Raw genomic sequence first — 22,153 nt, 5'->3', positions numbered from 1 at the left:
ACTGCCAAAGCTCGTTGTATAGATCCATTTCGGGAACTGCTAAATTCCTTCATCGGCAACGTTTAGGCTCCGCTGCTATATCCATTCAGCCACCACAGCGGTTTTTTGTTTGTCTTCATTAATCCTACTTCTATTCTGGTTCGTGCCAATTGATATTCACAACACTGCGACATCTGTTGCAGAATGGCTGTGAAAATTGGACTTGTTTGTTGGCAATGCTGCCATAGTGTCATATTTTATTGACACTTTTTCCCCGTGCTCTGGGATGTATTAACAATTTTTGTTGTTATATCGGCCTACTGATTTTAAGATCGCGGGTTCGAATCGAGCTCAAGGCCTAACAATAATTTTTTATCATTATTATTGTTATGATAAATTTTTTTTTTCTTAATTGAAAAAATTTTTAAATTAGAATAGAAGAAAGAAAAAATTTAGACAACTGCCAAAGCTCGTTGTATAGATCCATTTCGGGAACTGCTAAATTCCTTCATCGGCAACGTTTAGGCTCCGCTGCTATAACCATTCAGCCACCACAGCGGTTTTTTGTTTGTCTTCATTAATCCTACTTCTATTCTGGTTCGTGCCAATTGATATTCACAACACTGCGACATCTGTTGCAGAATGGCTGTGAAAATTGGACTTGTTTGTTGGCAATGCTGCCATAGTGTCATATTTTATTGACACTTTTTCCCCGTGCTCTGGGATGTATTAACAATTTTTGTTGTTATATCGGCCTACTGATTTTAAGATCGCGGGTTCGAATCGAGCTCAAGGCCTAACAATAAATTTCTCTCATCTCTGTTTATGTTTACAAACAGAAGAGTTTGTTTTGATTCGCTTCTTCGTCGATTTAATGTCGCGTTTCTTTGTGAAGCTGAGTGCGCTTGATTGCACTGTTGGGAGAGTGCAGCAAAGAAAGATGAAAAAATTGCAAATATGAGAGAGGTTGAGAAATTTGATCAGCTAATGTAGCTATACGTGCTGTGAGAATGTCACTGGAAGAGCGACATGAACGTGTGAGTAAACACGTATGATGTTCTCGGAGTGGAGAAATAGGAATGTTGGAAAAGCAACTTGAAATTATTTGTACATGTATGTAAGTATGTACGTATGAATAATATGATTTTTATATATGCTGACAAGCAGTGTTGCCAGGTTCGCCTTTTCGAGGCTAGATTTAGCCTTTTTTTTTTTTGCCTTTAGTCTCGAAATTTTGTGTTTAGCTTCGTGACTTTTTTCTAGCCTTTTTTACTCCTAATGTATTTTTAAAAATTTCTAAAATAAAATAATTTCAATAGTTCCTGTGAACACCTAATACCTAATAATATGAGTTCTCTACAAAAGATTAATTCTTTTTCTGCTGAAAATTCGTTGAAAGTTTCAAAGCCAGATGTATTTTCTTACTTTGAAAAAGAGAAGTATAGTTATTTTTCAAGTCAAATAGCATTAATAGAGCTGCAGTGGCGAAAACTTATAACTATACAATGGAAAAATGTACACTCCACCATGGAATTTTGGTCGGAAGTCCGAGAATATAAAAATGCATTAAACGGACCTCCTTTTTTAGAACTTGTCGAATTCATATTTAGTTTTTTAGTATTTAGTTAGTATTTAGTTTTTAGTGGCATGAAAATTCTGAAAACTAAATTAAGGAACAAACTAAAAATTAAAATGGTTATGCGCTGCTTAATATTAGATGCTCGTTAAAACGCTTATCTAAATGTTGTAATGACTTTGAAATTACCGATGATCTCATATCTATGGTAAATAGCCAAACTTTATACCCAGGCATAAGCTCTTCTGATTCTTCAGACGGGGAATATTTTATATAAATAATTAGTTTGTAATATTTTTTTTTATGTATATACACATATGCAATCATTTAAAGTAATTCCATGTGCTATTCAAAGAAAATGTGCCTGATATGTTTCGAAACAGTAAGTTATGCTTAAGTTATGTTTATAAGTTTTTATTTACAAATGTGTAAACTAAAATATAAAAAAAATTTAATGAATTAACCAAAAAATTTCTGGCCTTTTTTTAGCTTCTTTTTTTTTCTAAATTTAGCCTTTTCTAACCTTTTTTTTTTTGCCAATCTAGCTTCTTTTTTTTGCATTACCTGGCAACACTGCTGACAAGCAAGAAAAAATGACTTGGAAGAAGTTGAACTGTATCAACAAGTTCAACGCTCTGTGCGAACAACGGGGTAAACTCAGCTGTAGAAGAAATTTTTGCTGATGTTGTTTTTGCACAGTGGGTTTGAGTAGGCAAGTAAAATGCAATTTTTTTGTTGGTTAAATATCACTAGAAATATGTATATATATATATATATATATATAATTGGCGGATTTTGCCTATTGGTATAGCGGAATATTTTCTACCAATTTTTGGTTGCAAAAAGGTTGCAGTAAAACCAACGGTAAGAAAATTTCCGCAATATTCATATATATGTGTATGTGGATATATATATATGATTTTGCAGTTTACAAAAATAATATAACTTTTGTGGAAAAAAGTTGTATTATTTTCTATGTTTTTTATGAAAAATAAAAAAACTGCCTACTCACAGATTCCTGTATTCTGTTCCTTATGGGGTTGTTGTATGGCTTGTTGATTGTTCCTTAGCTGGCTGTTGATGCTGCTGCTTGTAAAGCTGGTTTTTATTTTTGATTTTTTCAAAACAGGGACTTATGATAACTGCGCCCACAATTTTCAAAAATTGTGTTCTTTTTTTCAATTTTTTTTTAAATATATGTGTTTGTGTTTTGTTCGAGGACTGGAGCTCTTTACAAAATCGGAGTTGTGGACTCGAAAGCACAAAACTGATGGTGAAAATTCAATTTTCGTGTAAATTTACAAGAAAAAATTATTTTCTTTTCATATATAGCTATGTGTATATTTTGAGCACACACTGTCACTTTTATTTTATAGTTGCATATATGTTATTTTGTATGTCTAGATAAATATATTTTAAGCACACACTACTTTGTTTTTTGCGTAGGTTTTATTTTTATTTTTTTTTGTCGAACAAGAAAATTCGATTATGTATAAAATAATTATTTTATTTTGTTTTTAAATATTAGGGGTTGGGCCAAAGATGGCTGCGAAGGACCATGAATAAGTGGTGGTCTCTCTTCGCTACTCTCAAACGCACCAATAAAAGATGTTTATTTAGTTTTTTCAGAAAACGTTATAAAATGCACCTTTTATTTATTATTTGAACTTTGAGTTTAAACAATAACTTTCCACAAACTTCATATGCAAAAAATTTATATAAAAGTATTCGTATATAACTATGCAAAGAGGCGCGTCCGTCGTTGCCGGCTATTTGTACTTGACTAATTCGTTGAAAAAAGGATCGTTGCTGACGATGGCAGTGCTTGTGAATTTGCGCCTTTTCACTCGCCGCGCACGGCTGCGCATAAGAATTTCGCCGCCGTCTGGATCTTATTAGAGGTGGCTTAAACAGCCTGGAAGCACTGCGACCTTTGCTTAGATCTATTGTGCATACCCTTTCAGCCGAATTTTGTATGTGGAGGCTTTTGATGTATCTAAGTACCTCTTCAGGTTTTTTACTCCATAGGGATTAAGAGTCACACCATCACAGTGACGTCTGAATTGTTTTGTTTCCCAGTTACTTATGGTTTCCCTGTGTGTGCTTTTGCGAGTTCACAAAAGGGCTCTGGACCATAGAATGATGCTGTAGCACCCTGTTTTGATAGGTAATCTGTATGCTCATTACATTCATGTCCCTGATGTGCATCCTAACAAAATCTGGTTTTTGTATACCAGGTCATTAAGCATTTCAATGCAGTCATCCACTAGCTTAGATGTAACTGTGTGGGCCGCATGACGTAATGTAGATGCTCTTCTAGGATGATGCTCTCCGTAAACATTATCTACTTTTTTGTATGGATTTCTACCTGAAATATGATGGGGTAGCATCCCATTGGTATCGATTTCTTGAAGTTCGGCCCATAGATACCAGCTCCTGTTCTTCCGTTCCATCCGTAAACTAGACCTCTGGGTCAGAGTCATTATAAGGATTCCTTGTTTCCCAGTGGGTTCTGTCCATAATGGACAATTCAAAGTTCCGTCATATTCTGAACTTAGGGGGCATTACGTCATGCAGTTGTAATGTGGGATTTCCTATGCATTTTTTATTGCTTTCATATGCCCTATCATGTTTCCTAGCTTCAACTCCGAAATATTTTAGAGTCCTAGTGCGCCGAGTGTTGCCTCTTTCTCTATCAGAATAGGGCATCGGAGCGTCGTATGATTTGATTGAGCAAATGCTTTATACACCGTCCGGGATTTAAATCCTCGGAGATACCCTTTTAGTATGGGACTCGCTTCTTCTTTCGATAAGCACACCAGTAAAAGCCAACCATCCACGACCAGCGCAATTTTCCAGAAGAAGAACTGTTATACTCTTAATATAGATTGTACCAACACGGTTAAGCTCTGCTGCTTTAATTGTCTTCTCCAGCATAATGTAAAAGAATTCACACGAAAGGGAGTGTCCTTGTCTTAAGCATCGCTTGGTTTTGAATGGCTCGGAGAGGACCTTCCCAACCCTTATGGATCTGGTGGTGTTGCTCTACACCATTTTGCAGAGATTTATTAACTTTTTAGATTCTATTCTTCGCAACGCTGTTTACGCTCTTTTTGAGGAATGTTTCTACGCTCCTTCTTCAAGGGAAGCAAATGTCCAAAATTGTTATCATATTGTTTTCGTCCATCGTCTTGCTCAGTAGCACGAGTTGCTTCATTTCTATTCTGTTACCATGTACTAGCTACACTGCTTCTTACGTTCCTCGGGGACTATTTGAGATCATATGTGAAACTCGGTTCGGCTTAGCAATTATTCCGAATTGACCCTTCCATCCTCGTTTCGAACTTCTTGACAATGCCCATCCCCAAACGCTATTACACTCTCCGATGCCTGTTACTTTCGCAGAGTGTGGGATTTACATCCGGCAAGGGACTGTTATTATCCATAAAACACCCATTAACGTTTGTTTGTGCCAGCTTATATAACCGACTAGCACCGTTAATGGTACAATGTTTCGATGCTCCGATACCGGTGATACCGGTAAATGATGTTAATGTGGCATCATGCTAATCCTCAAAAGAGTAACCTATTTGTTAAATACTAGCACCACATTTTTTCATAATTTTTAATGAAAATAATTATTTTAAAATTTTGCGTGTTTACATTTTCTCCCATCCAATTGTAGACATCATGTTTACGAAGTACAAACCGCCAACACCTTCCCGCTGGGGCCAACAGAGAATATTGCTGAACCGCCCCGCCTACAATATGTTACATGGGCACCAAATATACCATTCACATCGGCCACACCTGCCACGGCCACCAGCAGTACATCAACCACTACCACAACAACAACAGCAACTTCCACTACATCTTCTGGTACAACAACAACGCTAACGCGTAGCGCAAATGCGCTGGCCGCTAATGCATCTGGTGGCAGCATATTGCTTAGCAGTTTGGCAGGTGCAGCAACGGCTGGCAGTGCGACATTGAGTGGCATCGGCAAGCCACCACCTCTTAGCAATTTTCAATATCCAAATGGTGGCGCCGTAAAAGCATTTCCACAAAATCAGGCAATTGCCTTTGTATACGAGAATGACATCTACTACAAGCCAAAAGTTCAAGGTGAACTAGTTTGCCGTATAACGACAACAGGTTAGTGAAAGTGTGGGAGAGGATGCTGCCGAATGTGTAAGCAAGCACTTTACTGCACTGTCACTCTTTTGCATTTTTATGTTATTTTAATCTAATAATGATTGCTGCTATGTTGAAAGTGACGCAGTGCTGCTGCTCTTCATCCCCTTATTTTAATACTTTACATTTTTCTTGTACAATTAAATGAATATTTTATTCGTTTTTTCCTCCCTTCTTCTTATTTTCTGCGTGTTCAAATATCTTTCACATTATAAGGTCGCGCTGGTGTCGTTTACAATGGTATCCCGGACTGGACTTATGAGAATGTACCAGAGCTGAATGGTCGTAGTAGTGGTCTAGCGTTTTCACCGGATGGCCTATTTTTGGCGTTTCTCACATTCAACGATAGCGATGTGAATGAATACAAGTAAGTATGTTTTGAATATTAAATTTAAAAATCAATACGCAAACAACTAATGAGCAGCAGTAATTTAAGCCCCAGTGGGTTAGGGGGCTTAGAATATACCCGCGGTAGGTACACTCAGAGAAAAACGCCGTTCTAAAATCTAGCACCGCCGGGCTCAATTCAAGCTTTTCATGTTCTTACTTTTTTGTTCTTGAAAAACGAACGACCTGTTGTCAAAACAACAACCTTACTCTTAAACTGGCAACCATTTTCTTGAAAAGAGAACGGCTGGTCTTAAAATATGAACAAATGTTCTATTAATGAGAACAATGTTCTTAAATTAAGAACAATATTCTTAAATTAAGTTCAAGAAAAAAGAAAATTCTTGTATACTACAATGTTAAATACAACATTTGGCACAAGCTATTAAGCAGTTGTAGTGGCCCAGCGGCTATGATGTTGCGGTTGCGATCGTGTGGCGCGAGTTCGATCACCGTCAAACTCTGAAGTTTTTTAAAACAATTTTTTTATATTCTATTTTGTTTTAGCTCTTGTTTTTCGTTAAGTTCCATTCACATATGCACAGGTAATTCTCAATCTTTTTATGCAATGTTTTAAATATATATTCAGATTGCATCATCAAATAAGAAGAATTTCTCAATAAGAGAAATATATGAAAAAATGCATATTATGCGTTTTTTCTAATCTTTTGGAACCTTAATAATATTTTTTTTTTTTTGTTCTTAATATATTTTATTAATGACAAAAAAATTATTTATTAATAAAAAAATAAATAAATTGTACCTTCCCACTCCCACCAATGATCAAGCACAAACCGTTCTTGAATTGAAACCGAAAACTGTTAAATCGACCACAAATCGTTTTCGAAGCGTAAGAACGAAAAATCCTGAATGAAGCCCAAGTAGTGCTTGAAAAGAGCACAGAAGGTTCACACATCAATATCAAAGTGGTCATAAAATATGAACGGTGTGCTTAGAAAACCTGTTCTTACAACAAGCCCATCGGTCACGAGTTAAGAAAAAACGTACTTAACAGACTTTTGTCAACGAATGTTCTTAATTTTGAACTTGTTTCGTTCGTTTTAGAACGATTTTTTCTCTGAGTGTATGCCTGTCGTAAGAAGCGACTAAAATACCAAATTTATTCAAGGAGTTGTGTACCGCAACACTCTCAAGGGGTTGTCACCGCAATATATAGCTTCTCCAACCTAAGTGTCGAACTCCTCATGCTATGTGCGAGGGCACAAAGGCCTAGAAAGTTTCATGTGGTCATTCCAAATCGTTCCCGAGATTGTCGGGCTAGTACCTTAATGGTGCTTGTTACCGGAATGTACCGGATCTACATCCGGCAAATGACCATCAACATCGATAACACTCCTCAAGGCCTTCGGGTAATGTCGCTATTGCTACAACTACAACAACAACAACAAGCAGTAATTTGAGAGAGATTTTGAAGTCAATAGTATTGAAAATGGCATTCACAAGCTTTATGGCTCCGTGATGTGTAGCACCAAATTCCAGTATGAGACAATACACCAAACCAATTTCCTGTCTCCCTACAAATAACTTAAAGTCAAGTTCGTCACGTCGTCTGTGTCCTGAATGTGCGCATTATTTTAAATCAAAGTATCGGTTTAACCCATTATAATGATACAGTCACGTCTTTACGCAGCGTAGAAAGTGTGCACAGTAACCAGCGTTGCCATAATTTTTTTTTCCAAGTCGTCAGAAGCCGCCCAAAAAATCGTCAAAAATCGTCATATCTATGGCAACAACCAATAATAACCAAAGTTGAGTTAGGACGAAGTTGGGTTATTACTAGGGGACGTACGATTGTATTCGCCGGAAACCAAAATGAGATCGCCGGATTTCATTCAACAATATTAATTTTAATAGCGCTTTTCTGAAAATTCTCTTTGATTGTTATTTTTTGTTGCCACATACAACATATAAAATCGTTTTCAATTAATTTCGTTTTATTTTATAAATAACAAAAACGTCTTAAAAGATAAATTTGGTATTACATACAAAGGGTACTTGTTGTGTCATTTTAACAATTATTTTGCTTTTGTTTTCTTTCTGCTCGAATCGAGCCTCGCATAAACTCCTATGTCAATTTAATTTCTTAGTTATACATTTTCGCGTTCATTTTTTTTGCATATTTATTTGCGGTTCAATATTATGACAGGAAAAGGTGTTCAATTTTAAATAATCTTGGGCTAGCAACATTCCTATTAATGTATAACTTTCCAGACGGTTTCGGATTTTTGATTTGTTTAAATTTATTTTTGAAAAAATTCGTTGTACCTTTGCTGAAGAGTGTGCAAATCACATTAGATCTGCAACGAATGCACATAATTTAGAAACAGCGTATGTAGAGTCAGCTCTTTTAATAGGAGAAGTAATTTTTCAAAAAAAACTTCTGGAGGAACCTAAGAAATGTTCTCAAAGTATGTTTTAAATTCTAAAAACTATAATTCCCCATACTCGCTAGCAATTACCTGCACAATTTTCTGATCGATTGTGTGCGAAAAATGTTGCAAGACCATATGCAAAGAATCAATTTTTTTTCCACAACTTCTTTGGGATACATGAAACTTCTTAAGTTTTGTAGAACAACATTGTTAAAATCAAAACGCTTTCTAATTTGATCACACTGTTCAATATAAAAACTAATACAATGTTGTTTAAATTTCACTTTCTTGCTCGGAAATTTCACAAATATATCCCTTTTGCTTAAATTCTTTTCTTCTTCACTTTAGCACTCAAATTCTTCTTGCGCGGCTTGTATGTACATTAGGGTGGGTCGATTTTTATGGACGAATATCGCGCGATTTTTCGAAAGGTTTTGGGCTCAGGAAAAAATGTTGCACTACGCATACCCAAAAAAATAATTTTCGAACCTGCAAAATTTCATTTTTTTTACTTCTTTCGACTTTGATTTTTAAGGTATTTTTCATGACCTACTAAAAAAATTTTCATATAATATTGTTTTTTTTTTTTTTTTATTCAAAAAACTGTTATCGCCAACGTTTTTAGCGGACATTTTTGGGTCGGACAGGGTATACATGAAAATTTTACAATCAAATGAAAATTTGTATAGTAGGTCATAAAAAAACCTTAAAAATCAAAGTCGAATAAAAGTAGAAAAAATGAAATTTCGCAGGCTTGAAAATTATTTTTTTGGATATGCGTAGTGGAACTTTTTTTCCTGAGCCCAAATCCTATCGAAAATCGATGGCGCGATATCGGTTAATAAATCGACCCAGTCTTATGCACATACATCAAATGTCATTCTTGCACAGCGCTAGTAAGCATTTAAAAGATAAGCACAAATGTCAATAAAACTTAGTGTTGGAAATGGCATAAAAAGTGCAAATTGATAAAAAGCTTGTATCTCAATTTTAAATATATGTAATTTCTTGGTGTTCGAATATTTAAAATAAATCTTACATAGAAGGCAGGCTTAAATAACAATTTTTCATTATAAAATCGTCCAAGCGTCATTCTAGTTAAAAATCGTCAAAATGACGACGGCGTCGTCAATCTGTCAACGCTGGTAGTAACACAAAGAAGACAGGCAGCTGCGGGCTTCTCCACACGCCACTCACACCTGCTCAGTGAGAGCTAAATATGACTAGATAATATGTAGGTAAACCTGCCGTAAGAGGCGACGAAAATCCATATACCTAGAAGGTTAGACGTGGTCATTTCAAATCTTTTCCGAGATGATCGGGCTAGTACTTTAGTGGTGAAACGTACCGCTTCATTTCCGTATTAAGTCAATTATTCCCGATATTAATAAAAAACCTTCGTCGAGTGTCTTTTTTCTGTACAAGAAGGAAAAAGATCCACAATAATACTCGTAAAATCTACGGAAAAATCTGACTGATGACAGCAATGCTGGAGTAATTTTCTGCCTGCAAAAACGACTATTGCTTAAATATGTCATATCTCGGCTCAGAAAAATAATACAACGCTACAAAACGAGTGACACCCGATGGAGCTGTTTACGCACCGAGTTCAAGAGTTTGTTAAACTTCTGTTTGATTTCTACATATCCAAACTGCCTGCTTCATCAGAAGGAGTCACAACATTTTCCTATGCAGAGGAGGATGTTTCTTCTCCCCTCCTCTGGTTCGTGGTCGTAAATGAGCTACCCCAAAACCGTGAGCGTAGAGGCTTCCAAGTGTTGGCCTATTCTGATGACCTAGCAATCCTAGTCCGGGAGAAATATGCGGCGAACTTACGGAACCTTTCACATAGAGACTTCGGCTAGGTGGCTAGTGTGTTTGAGTCCTGCGGACTAGATATAAAATCTCAATAAAACTAAGCTAGTTATATTTATTAGGAGGTACAAGATATGGGCAAATCCCAAAAAATTTTACTTTTTTGGATACTCGGGTTTTACACACGGGCAAAAAACTTAAGGCCAGAAAAAACTACAAGGACATTAAGTTTGACCTTTTTACTATCCGATCTGATGATTTTAAAAATCAAGAAAGTTGATAGTAAGATTTTGCAGTCGATTTTTACACTTTTTAAGCGATACCCTTGATTTTTTTTTCTTTTTTTTTTTTTTGAATTTTTTCGATAAAATTTTGAGTCATCGCTGAAACGCTATGGAATTTAAACTGAATGTTGTTTTTGAGACGGAGATTATAAAAGTATGAGCAAAATTGATGTGCCCCTCCAATACTCAAAACTATCATCAATAAAATTAGCGACACTTTTTTTTTGCCATTTTCAATATTGACAGTTTTTTGCTTATAGCTTTTTGAGGCAATTGAGTATTGAAATTTGGATTATGCACGATAATAGCCTATCAGGGACTAAAAATACCTGGGTTTTCAAATTCGATGTGCCCCTTTCAGTGTTGAAAGTGGAAGCACTTGATTGCGTAAATTTTTTTCAGGAGCATGTTTTTTTGTGGGCACAGCTACAATTTTACTTTTATCACTTCATACCCGTTTCTTAATTTTTTCTCTACACCACAGTGGTATACCATCAATTGCCTTATATTCACGCAAGGAAAGTTATTGATGTTTGTACATGGTGCAAGTATACGAAATTTCGGACAAAAATTGGCAATCGTCAAAAAGTGTAGAAAAAATTTTTTTTTTTTAACCAGGTTTTATTTAAAAGCAAATGGAAAGAAACACAAATTCGGCACAAAAATTAAAACACCTTTTGACGATTGCCAATTTTTGTTGGAAATTTCGTATATTTGCCCCATGTACAAACCAATGAACTGCAAAAATCGAACACAACAACCTTCGATTACATTCGGCAACATGATCGTGTTCAATGATCCAACTTGCTTAAACGAACATAATCGACATTGATTTAAAATCAACCAACTTATTACATGCGTGAATATAATCAATTCAGGCGTTTGCCCGTTTGCTTCAACGGTGATTACATTCATCGGAATGAAAAGGCAAATATGAAAACTCCATGCGTCTGAATATTTGCATGATTCTTCTGTCCTTACGTCACGGCGACAAGCTACATATAAATATACATACAAACATACATATAAACATTGCTTACGATTGTGTTTGTTTGCCGAACTAAACGATACTAATTCTCGTGCTTTGATTTTATTCGCTTGCCTTCGTTTGATCAATATAATCGCACGCAAAACCTGTTCGGTCATTCGATCGCAATCATGCTAACAGTGTCTTGTAAAGACAGATGCTGAGTATATTCAATTACGAGTTTATTCGCATTATTGAATGTGAATGCTAGTTTTACTGTTTGATTAAATCAAGGAAATTGTGATTTTTGCAGTTCTCTGGTACAAACATCAATAACTTTCCTTGCGTGAATATTCCAAGATGAAGCAATTGATGGTATACTAATGTGGTGTAGAGAAAAAAGTAAAAAACGGGTATGAAATATTTGACGGTTACCCGGTTTCATATTTTTGCCGATATCTCTAAAACCGAGTTCAGGGTATCAACAAAATTTTACCTAAATATACCCCACATAGATATGTACATCCTGATAAAATTTCAACACCGTCGGTTAAGAAGTGTTTAAATAAGTAAAAAAATTTAAGGTTTTCCGGGTTTATATTTTTATCAATATCTCCAAAACCGGATCTCGGATATTAAAACTTTTTTACCTAAACATACTCCATTCATATACATATCTATATGTTTTTAAAGTTTCAAAAGAATCGGTAGAAAGGTGTTAAAATAAATGTGTTGCAAACTTTGCATTAAAAAATATTTGACGGTTATTCGGTTTTATATTTTTACCAATATCTGCAAAACCGAGTCTCGAAATAAATGTATATTTAATATTGCGACCTCAATTTATATATATTTTGCTCGATCTTTTGACTATATCTTTTTGAGGCATTATGTAAGACGAGTAACGGCGATGCACTATAGCTCCAATCTACCCCTCAATGTTCCTACCAAAAAGATATTTGCGTGATACCATGTTGCAAAAAAAATTGTTTTCTCCAAAAAAACCAAAGTTTGGCGGATTTCCCCATATCTCTATGTAGACCTTCCACCATTGGCGGAGTGTCACTGGTACTATCAGATAGAGTTAAGTACCTTGGCATATTACTTGGCAGCAATCTGACATTAAAGCCCAATAGAGGAGAGAGCATTGTTCTGCGGCTGTGGAGCCACAGACAAACGCTGGGAGCTCTCTCAAAGGGTAATACACTGGCTATATGACATGGTGATCAATCCGATCACCTTATATGGGACTTTGGTAGCATGGGATGCACTGGACAATATCACAATAGATTCCTTTGCAACAGATTTTGCCACGGCTTTTAACTCAAAACTTATTTATTATCGTGGGACTATTGGGTGGGAAACATTATTGGGCAGTCGTTAATTTGTATGGATTGGCCCAAGCTAGATGGGAAGGTGGGCGTATTTCGTTAGAAATTTGGAGTTAGTTTAAGCTTCAAGGATGAAGCCGTCACGGAAGGATGCAGGACGCTTGACGCTATCCAGTGCATCATGTCTTGGGGAGGTTAACATATACTCGGATAGTCAAGCGGCTATCAAAGCGGTGTAGTCGAGAGTCGGCGAACGCCTTAAGTCGCACGCGGTTGCTACGAGCTACTTTTCAATAAAGATTATTTGAATGCTAGAGCATAGCGACATCGCTGCTTGCAACTGTCATGCAGCTATTTTAGTATATGCGAACTGGAGGTGAATACCACCAAGCAATTTGAAAACCGCCCGCCACTTATGGTGTGCTCTTAGAAAGCTGTGCCACGGATCAGCTAAGCAAGCGTTGGTCTGATAAAGGATGACGTGGTGAGTCAACAAATCACTTCATGGGTAACGATCCAGTTTTTGCGAGGATAAGGACGACTCCCCGGGAAACATTTCGGGAATTCTCACAAAGCTTACACGGCACGACTGATAATTCTGTCAGCTTACCTCTCCTGATGTATGGCAGGAAATATTAAGCGAAAAGAGGATTTATGATCCCTTCCGTAGCGCCAACGCGTTGGATGTAAAGTAAATGATCACTTTGTGTGTACTATTTTTTAAGATTGAATAATCAATAAATTCAACGAGCTTTTTAATGGGATTTGCACTGTATTTATACACCTTTTTTCTATCAAACAGGTACACATGGATGGGTGACGACATCAAATATCCTGCAGTTCTAACACAACGCTACCCAAAAGCGGGCGAAGTCAATCCAAACGTGACTGTTAATGTAGTTAACCTTTCCGTCCTCAAATACATTTTTCCCACACAAATAAAGCTTCCCATTGGGCTTGCGAATGACAGTTATATTGGCGCACTCACGTGGGCTACACCCATAGATCTATCAGTAACAGTGACAGATCGCGGACAAACTCAAGCTACGACGGTGATTTGTCGTGCACCCGATTTCCATTGCCAACCAGTGCATACTGAAGTGACGGTAAATGATGGCTGGGTATTACCCACAGAGCGACCGATTTTTTCAATGCGCAACAACGGAAATCTTAAACGCAGCCAACAACAAATAATATGGCTCGCAAACGGCTATAATATCAGTCATAGCTTCCATAATGCGAGCAGTGGTCAAACGACTTATGAAATATCAAATGGTGGCTATTTGCTCAAACGTCTTCCTGTGCGCGATGGCGAACATGGTCACTTTCGACATGTTGTTTTCATTTCATCGCTAGATCGACGGCCAGTGCCGCTAACAATGGGACGTTTTGAGGTAACAGAGCTATTAGGCTGGGATGAAGTGCATGAGATTGTTTATTTTATGGCAGCACCAGAAAAGAGACCTGGTGAACGGCATCTTTACAAAACTAGTCTAAGATTGAATGTGACACAATCCAATCGTACATACATCACATCAACACAGCCCACGTGCCTAACATGTGATAATACGTTGTCTACTTTTCGGCTGAAAGCACAAGGTATATATGTGGATGATGGTAGCGGCGATCATGATGATGATGATACTGAATGTTATTATGATATACCGAAGAATTGTTTATACAACAAAATCTACTTCAGCAAAGATTATTCGTATTATGTACAAGAATGTTTGGGTCCCGAGTCGCCGAGCGTTTATATGGTGGATACGCAAAGCAACATGAAAACATATTTACTTAACTCGGGTTCTAGTTTGCGGCATCGTCTGGCACAATTGGCTCTACCACAAATAAGAACATTTAGCGTGGAGATTCGACACGGTTTTCAAGCGCAGGTGCGACTTTATTTGCCGCCCGGCATGCGTGAGGATGAAGAGGTTGCGTTTCCTCTTATATTGCACATGTAAGTTTAAAAATGTTTACTTTTACTCTTTAAATTAGTTGATGGCCGTAAAGGATACCAAAGATATGTTTAATATTCTAAACCAAAACCCTGGCGAAAAAAGTGTTTAGTAAATAATTTATTTGATTTTATTTATGAGTGAAATAGGTAAACTCCAAAAATAACTGTTTTTTTAGCGAAATGAAGAAACTGGAAAAATAACTATTATTTTCAGAACGAAGAAGAACTCCCTTTGCTTTTTCCTTATCACCTCCCCATACTTTTAATTTTCTTCTACCTCTATGACCTTCATTGGGTATCCCTTTGTGTTTATCTTTCAAGCTGTCTCTCGATATTTCTCTCACTTTTGCCCTCTCTTTCTAGCAAGTAAGTAAGTTTCACAATGTCTCTCCTTCTTATGCTGCTGTATTCCATCCTTCACTTCACAAATATTTTTTTCTTTTTTCCTTCTTGGCATATGATCATCACGCTAGTTGTCCAGGCTTAGTCAGTGGGGCTCACTACCTTTTGGCTATATCACCCAATGATGACATGATATGAAACTTCTCGCTCTCTGAGAGCGCGTGAAAATGTGCATTTTTTATAACATTGACCATAGATGCCATCATCCTCAAAATCAAATTTGGGCATTTCGGAATAACTTTGGGGTATTTTACATGGTAAAGGTTTAATTTATGATTTTCACCGAAAACTTACTCAAGATTGTCAAATGGGATATCAAAAAACTCGAATTTTTTCAGGATCACAAATACAAAAAAAAGCTTATTTTACCCGTTAAAAATTTTTCCGTGACAACACGTGAAATTAAATTTTTTCATAGCTAAGATAAAATGTACTTATCTCTTTTCGTGCGTTAATATAACAGCTCATTTAATTTTGTTATTTCTTGTACCTTTTTTACAAATTTTTGATCCGCTTATGTAGTTGAATACACTTGAAATGAAAAATAATGAAAACGCACCGATTTTCTTGGAATTTTTTTTGCGCGGTTTACGCAACTCTGATCTTCAAGACCCATTCTTGGAAACGAATGAAGTTTGTTTACAATCGAATGAACCAATGTTTACAATTGAATGAACTTTAAGACCCATTCCTGGAAACGAATTGAGAGAGAATGAATGTTTCGTATCATGTCATCATTGATATCACCCTTTCTCCTCTGCTTTGGCTCCGGTTGTAGAGCGATGGGTGCTCTTCTCTTCAGTCCACGAATTGCCTTGCAAAGTTTCTGCTGGTACAACACCCCACCATCTTGTCATCTTTCGTATAGCGTGCAGCTATTAAGCTAGCACTAACTCGAGCCCTGCCGGGAAAAACCGATCCGCGCAACCCCTTTGTTATAACCCACGCTTCCATTTCTCTGACTTCGGTACTGTGAATTGTAGCCTCACACCTGCTATTCATCCGCTGCCGGTCACTATCACACTTAGCAGTTTCCATCTCAATACTCTGTTTCTAATACTACCGGTTTTGTCCAACAACTTTCTACTATACAAATGCTTCTTCCAGCTCATACCGATAAGTCCAGCCACTTCACTCTCTACTTTCCCCACTCCTATGGTACGGAAAACTGCTTCCCTTATATCACATCAAGGCGTGTGTGTGAGTGATTTAAGCAGAATAAAATGCTCGTTTTTCATTCGGTAGTAATTTGACTCGTTTGACTGAATATCTTCCGCCTACGACAAAACCTGCATACCTCATACTATTCCAAACCCGTACTCTCTTGGATTTATTCACCTACTTTACTTTTGTATCAATCTATTTTTTCTTTCTCCACAATTTACCAAAGCTTTCTTCGTCAATGCCTTGATCAGCCATAGAAACCAGTTTTCTTTCAAGCTTCCTTCATATTTGTTCTTATACATCTTTCACTGCTTCCCGTTCCAACAATTAGCATCATTAAGGTACTAGCGCGAGTTTGAGTCTGGAAATCATATAACAACCTTTGAAGCCCCTGGTGACTTCAGAATTAGATGGCGTTGCTTTTAAAATTTTATCAGCCACTTCTCTTTAACAAAATTTAAAATGTGTCCAGCTAACGAATTGCCTTACCCATGCAGTAAGTGATCACTACCCAACAGAAAAAAGAACTAACTAACCAACTTGCATTTTATCTGTTTATTTTCTTTAAAAAATAAACTAACTACACCTTTTTTAATTTTAGTTCAGAAAATTGAAATTCAATTTCAGAAAGTTACAACTAAAGTTCAGAATTTTCAACTGAAGCTCAGAAAATTACAATTGAAATTCAAAATTACAATTAAAATTCAAAAAAATACAACTCAGTTCAAAATTCTGACCTTCAACTCTAATTTTCAGAACTTCAGTTGCAACTTTCTGAACTTCAATTGAAAATTCTGAACTTCAATGGAAAACTCTGAACTTCAATTTTAACTTTCTGAACTTCAATTGCAACTTTCTGAACTAAATCTGAAAAAGGTGCAGTTTTGTATGGCTATGGCAGAAAAATAGTCAAAGGTGGTTATTTCTGCATTACTTGTCAACTAGCTACTAGTCAACTGTTTTCGGTGTAAAAATAAATTATATTGTTAACTGTTATGCATACTGTAACGAATTCTGTGAAAATCCTGGTTATTGTGCATCTTCTGCTAACGCTCGTATCGCAGAGCTGTCGAATAAATAACTCCAATATTCAGTATGGCAAACTGGTCTTTATTTAGATTACTTTGGGATTACTTCACAATTATACTTCACTTCACAGCTAATAGCGTATCTAAATCAAACTGATTACTGATTGCTCAGCTTGCGCTGCTTTTATACTCTAGTTTTCCTAGTTCACCCATTTCTCCTAAGGTCTAGTGATTTCGCGAAAATGTGTTCGAGAACAATTGTATCTCATGCTTGGTTACCAGCTATATACATGACATGTATATCCGTAGTCCATGCCTCTCCCATAGCCATATGCGTGTGAATGTGTAAGTAACTACTTCGACTTATGATATCACGTGTGTGAGATATCTCTTCGTTGCCTTGTACGTATGTGTGAAAATGATGATTCATATGTTCATGTTTACAAGTGTGGCTTGCTTTAATGTTTTTGTTGTTGTGATTATTCACTAACACAGTGCACAGCATAGTGATGCTAATATTCGCCACAATATACACATATTTAACTGGTACATATTATAAAAACATGAACACCGGTTAGCGCATAGGAGATGAAATATTTATTTGAAAATTTTTGAGAAACTGCTTAAGTCCAAAAAATATCTGAAACATGGCGTGAGAAGCCAATAATTTGCCCGTATTTTATATATTTTCTTTTTCACAAACTTATTTCTAACTTAGAGTTATTGAGGTTTAATTTCTTTAAACTTCATTTCACAGTTACATGACAACCTTACGTTACTCTCCAACTAGTTAGCAGAGTAGCGCTACCACTATTGTAACGAAGCTTTTCCTTGCCCCGGTGCTTCTTCAATAAGTGGTGGGACATACTCGCCGTGTCCAAGGTTCGCTTATAATAACTTTGTATTTCGGTGCCCCGAAATCGTTTTCATATAAAATTCACTTTATTGCTTTAACTCCTTAAACTATAATATAAACTATGTTGAACTTTAGCTGGCTCGAGGTCAATAAAACTACGTTGAATAAAACCACAGGTTTTTTTAACTAATTTATTCCAATATATTTCGGTTATTCCGCGATAACCGTTCTCAAGGATATTTCTTTTCACGTCTGTATAACTTGACGCGGAGCTTAACACTGTGTAAATGTAATAAAAAAGATGTGTATGTATTCTTCACTTCGTTTGATGCTTGCTATATCATTAGTGGTGGGCGAACGGTTCTCGCGTCCCGTTAGGAGCGTTCCGTTAGGACGCCTTACTGGTCGCTGCCTGGGTATGTGTAAATGTATCTCAGTGACGCCTTGCGTCAGCGTATTAGCGACTGCACTGTCTCTGCTGCGGCTTATGTGGGTGCATCTGCATGAGTGTAGCTCTGGTATGGTTCACGTCGTATGTTTGCGCCGCCCTGCTGCGGCCAACGTCGTATGTTAGCGTGACTCTGCTGTGGTCGACGTCGTATGCTCGTGTAATTCTGCTGCGGCCAGCGTCGTATGTTTGCCTGATTCTGCCGCGGCCAACGCCGTATGCTTGCGTATCTCTGCTGCGACCAACGTCGTATGTTAGCGTAACTCTGCTGTGGCCAACGCCGTGTGTTAGCGTAACTCTGCTGCGGTCAAAGTCGTATGCTCGCGTGACTCTTCTGTGACCAACGTCGTATGCTCGTGTAATTCTGCTGCGGCCAACGTCGTATGCTTGCGTGACACTGCTGTGGCCAACGTCGTATGTTTTAGTAGGCTATTTCTGCCGAGGCTTACGGCGGTGATGCGCGGATTCGTGACGCTGTGGGCCTTCGCTTAGCAGGAAGCGAGCGCTGTCTAAAGCTTTATAGAGCGGTTAAAACCAGCTTACCCACAATCCTCAGCCCACGCCTTTCAGATGCCCTTCAATTGCTGCTCAGGTGACGATCGGACTTCGCGTCCAGTTAGGTGAGATCCGTTAGCCTCGGTACAGACACGTTTGACATTTCACTTCTACTGCGGATGCCGACGTACTTCTGCCGCGGTTGACGGTTGCCCGAGCGTGGGATCACGATGTGGTGGAGGACGTTTGCTTACGAGGGAGCGAGCGTGGTCTAAAGCGTTGTAGAGCGGTTAAAACCAGCTTACCCACAATTATCAGCCCACGAATTTCTCCTATGAAAGGCACTGGCTTGCAATGGTTAAAACCGATATGCCTTCCAGAACGCTTCAGTAGTAGCTCCGGTCGCAACTGCAATCACGTGCTGACTGCCTGCTGGCTTGTTGTGTTACCCTTTCCATAGCAAATGCTCTTGATGTTGCTAGCTTAGTTCGTTGCGTTGCCATGATTACAGTGTTGCTGTGGAGTGTTGCGGCAACTTGTTGCGCTAGTGATGTTGTGAGACTTGTTTGTGTTTCGTGTTGTATTGGATATGGTGCTGATCGTGTTCTTATGTAGAGTTTTATTTGTGTTGCGTTGTCTGTGTTACTGATCCTGTGTTGTGGGGCGGTGGTTTTGTGTGGGCCAAATTAATGGTTTATATTTGGTCCTCACACTATGATCATACAGGGAATTGCTCTTCTTTTTTACTTCCCATCGTAGTTTGTTTTCAAAAAATATTAAATTACCTTCTCTTTCTCTTCGAATTCCAGCAATGCTGCACCTGGCTCACAATTAGTCACCGAAAAGTATCAAGTGGACTGGAACTGGTATTTAAGCAGTCAACGTTCAATGATTGTGGCGCAAATTGATGGTCGTGGCAGTGGCTTTCAAGGCGAGCTTTTGCGTACACAAGTGCATGGCAAACTGGGCACGGTCGAAGTGGAGGATCAACTTGGGGTACTAACGTAAGTATCAATACTAATCCTGCACACAAACTGCCACACAGCGGACTTACATATATATGTATATATATATGCGGTTAGAGTACAATACATAATGTAATTTTTAAATGCACTTAAAATCAAATCACAACGCTTCAACTCATTAAAACACTGCATTATACGTTTTTACTACGATATTCTCTACTTTTCCACTCTTTCCTATTGGCTTATCTATTTTAGTTACCTGCGCGATAATTTGAAGTTCATTGATCCGTCACGTATTTGCGCCTACGGCTGGGGTTATGGTGGCTATGCGGCGACAATGACGCTTATTGATGATTCGCATCAGGTGCTGCAATGCGCTGTGGCCGTAAATCCAATTGTCTCTTTTGGCTATCATTGTAAGTCTGTTTATATGTATATCTCACAGTTACATTTCAAACTAATTTTCTATTACTTTTATACAACCTAACCTTTACATACAAATCTAAGAATTTTCACAATTTTATTATTTTTTCTGCAGACTCATTTTTCACTGAACGTTATATCCCGATGAAGGGTGATTATTTGCGTGCCTTACAAGAGGCGGATTTAACTATGAAAGCTGGTAATATAAAAGGTCGTAATTTAATGTTAATTCATGGCACAGCGGATCGATTGGTGCATCAGGAGCACACATTAATGTTGGTGCGTGCTTTGGTGGATCAGCAAGTGAAATTCCGACATCAGGTGAGTTATTCTACGTAAAGCAACTGTGTAAATGGGTATGCATGAGGGATGTAGATAAATAAAAAAATGTATAGTTAGGTTTTGACGTTTGGTTTATGATAATAATAACTAGCAAATGCATCTTTAACATGAAACCACGATATGACATTTTTTACTGCCATCTGATATATTATTATGTGAACTAGTCCGAAATGTGAAGGAAAAATTGAAAGAAGCACTTAAAAAGTTGGAAGTTCAGTGCACTCTTCGCAAAGGTATATCGTACCATGTAAATAACATTATAAGTCTGAAATAGTGTGATGTTATGTCATTAGATATGACTTAATATAACAATATATTATACGATATGGTATTCTGGTATCTTTGTAATAACGACTTGACCTTAATTGCAATAGAATGATGCGTTACAATATGATCTATTGCATTGTTGGTAACAATGTACCACTAGTTACAGTGGCAATCTCAACTCAATAATATTTTGGAACATTGTACTGAACTGCGATCTGAATTGATATGATATGATGCGTTATGTTGACACGGTATTAATATTGTGTCAGTCAACATGACACGATCTGATTTGATTGCATGGTATGATATGAGATGACATGATGCGATGTTATATGCTCTATACAGACTCATATGATGGCATATCACGTATGATAAAATATGATACCATATGATTTAAATGATGTGCTATTAAGTGAAAGGATTGCTATCTAAAATTTTCAAACATGTATCACCGGAATGATGTAACTTTCTTTTTGATGTGATTGATGCCATCCAATTTGATGCGATTTCGTGGACTGCTTTGATAAGACATGATGTCTTAAGATATGATATTATGATACAAATATGTGATATTTATCACGTATGATAAACAATTATGTGACATGATTAAAATGAAGTGGTAACATGTTAAACAATTGTCTTCACAATGTTTCAAAAGGGCCATGTAAATTATACCAAATTAGTTTTGCTATGATTTGATTTGATATGATGTGGATGTTTGTTTCTGTTACTGTACGAGTAAAAAAAAAGATTTTTTAAAACATGATATGATATAATTTGATGCGATACGATAATGGTATAATTCAACTTGATGCGATCTGATTTGATAATATGATATGCAATGTTAACAGAAGATGTGACGCGATATCAATAGTGA

General features: G+C 37.2%; 1 protein-coding gene across 7 annotated transcripts in view; it reads left to right on the top strand.

Annotated features, from left to right (window-relative positions):
- Positions 1-22,153, top strand: part of LOC137250502 (inactive dipeptidyl peptidase 10) — a 768,065-nt gene that overhangs the window by 733,727 nt on the left and 12,185 nt on the right. For all 7 annotated transcript variants that reach the window (XM_067783411.1, XM_067783412.1, XM_067783413.1 and 4 more), the window contains exons 7-12: positions 5,241-5,710; positions 5,966-6,116; positions 13,729-14,886; positions 20,089-20,283; positions 20,500-20,660; positions 20,783-20,988. In XM_067783411.1, the coding sequence (XP_067639512.1) occupies positions 5,241-5,710; positions 5,966-6,116; positions 13,729-14,886; positions 20,089-20,283; positions 20,500-20,660; positions 20,783-20,988 (2,341 nt within the window). The remainder of the gene's footprint in view (positions 1-5,240; positions 5,711-5,965; positions 6,117-13,728; positions 14,887-20,088; positions 20,284-20,499; positions 20,661-20,782; positions 20,989-22,153) is intronic.

This window comes from Eurosta solidaginis, chromosome 4 (genome assembly GCF_040869045.1).
Source record: "Eurosta solidaginis isolate ZX-2024a chromosome 4, ASM4086904v1, whole genome shotgun sequence".
In the NCBI taxonomy this organism is placed as follows: domain Eukaryota; kingdom Metazoa; phylum Arthropoda; class Insecta; order Diptera; family Tephritidae; genus Eurosta; species Eurosta solidaginis.
This window is presented reverse-complemented; position numbering and strand designations above follow the sequence as displayed.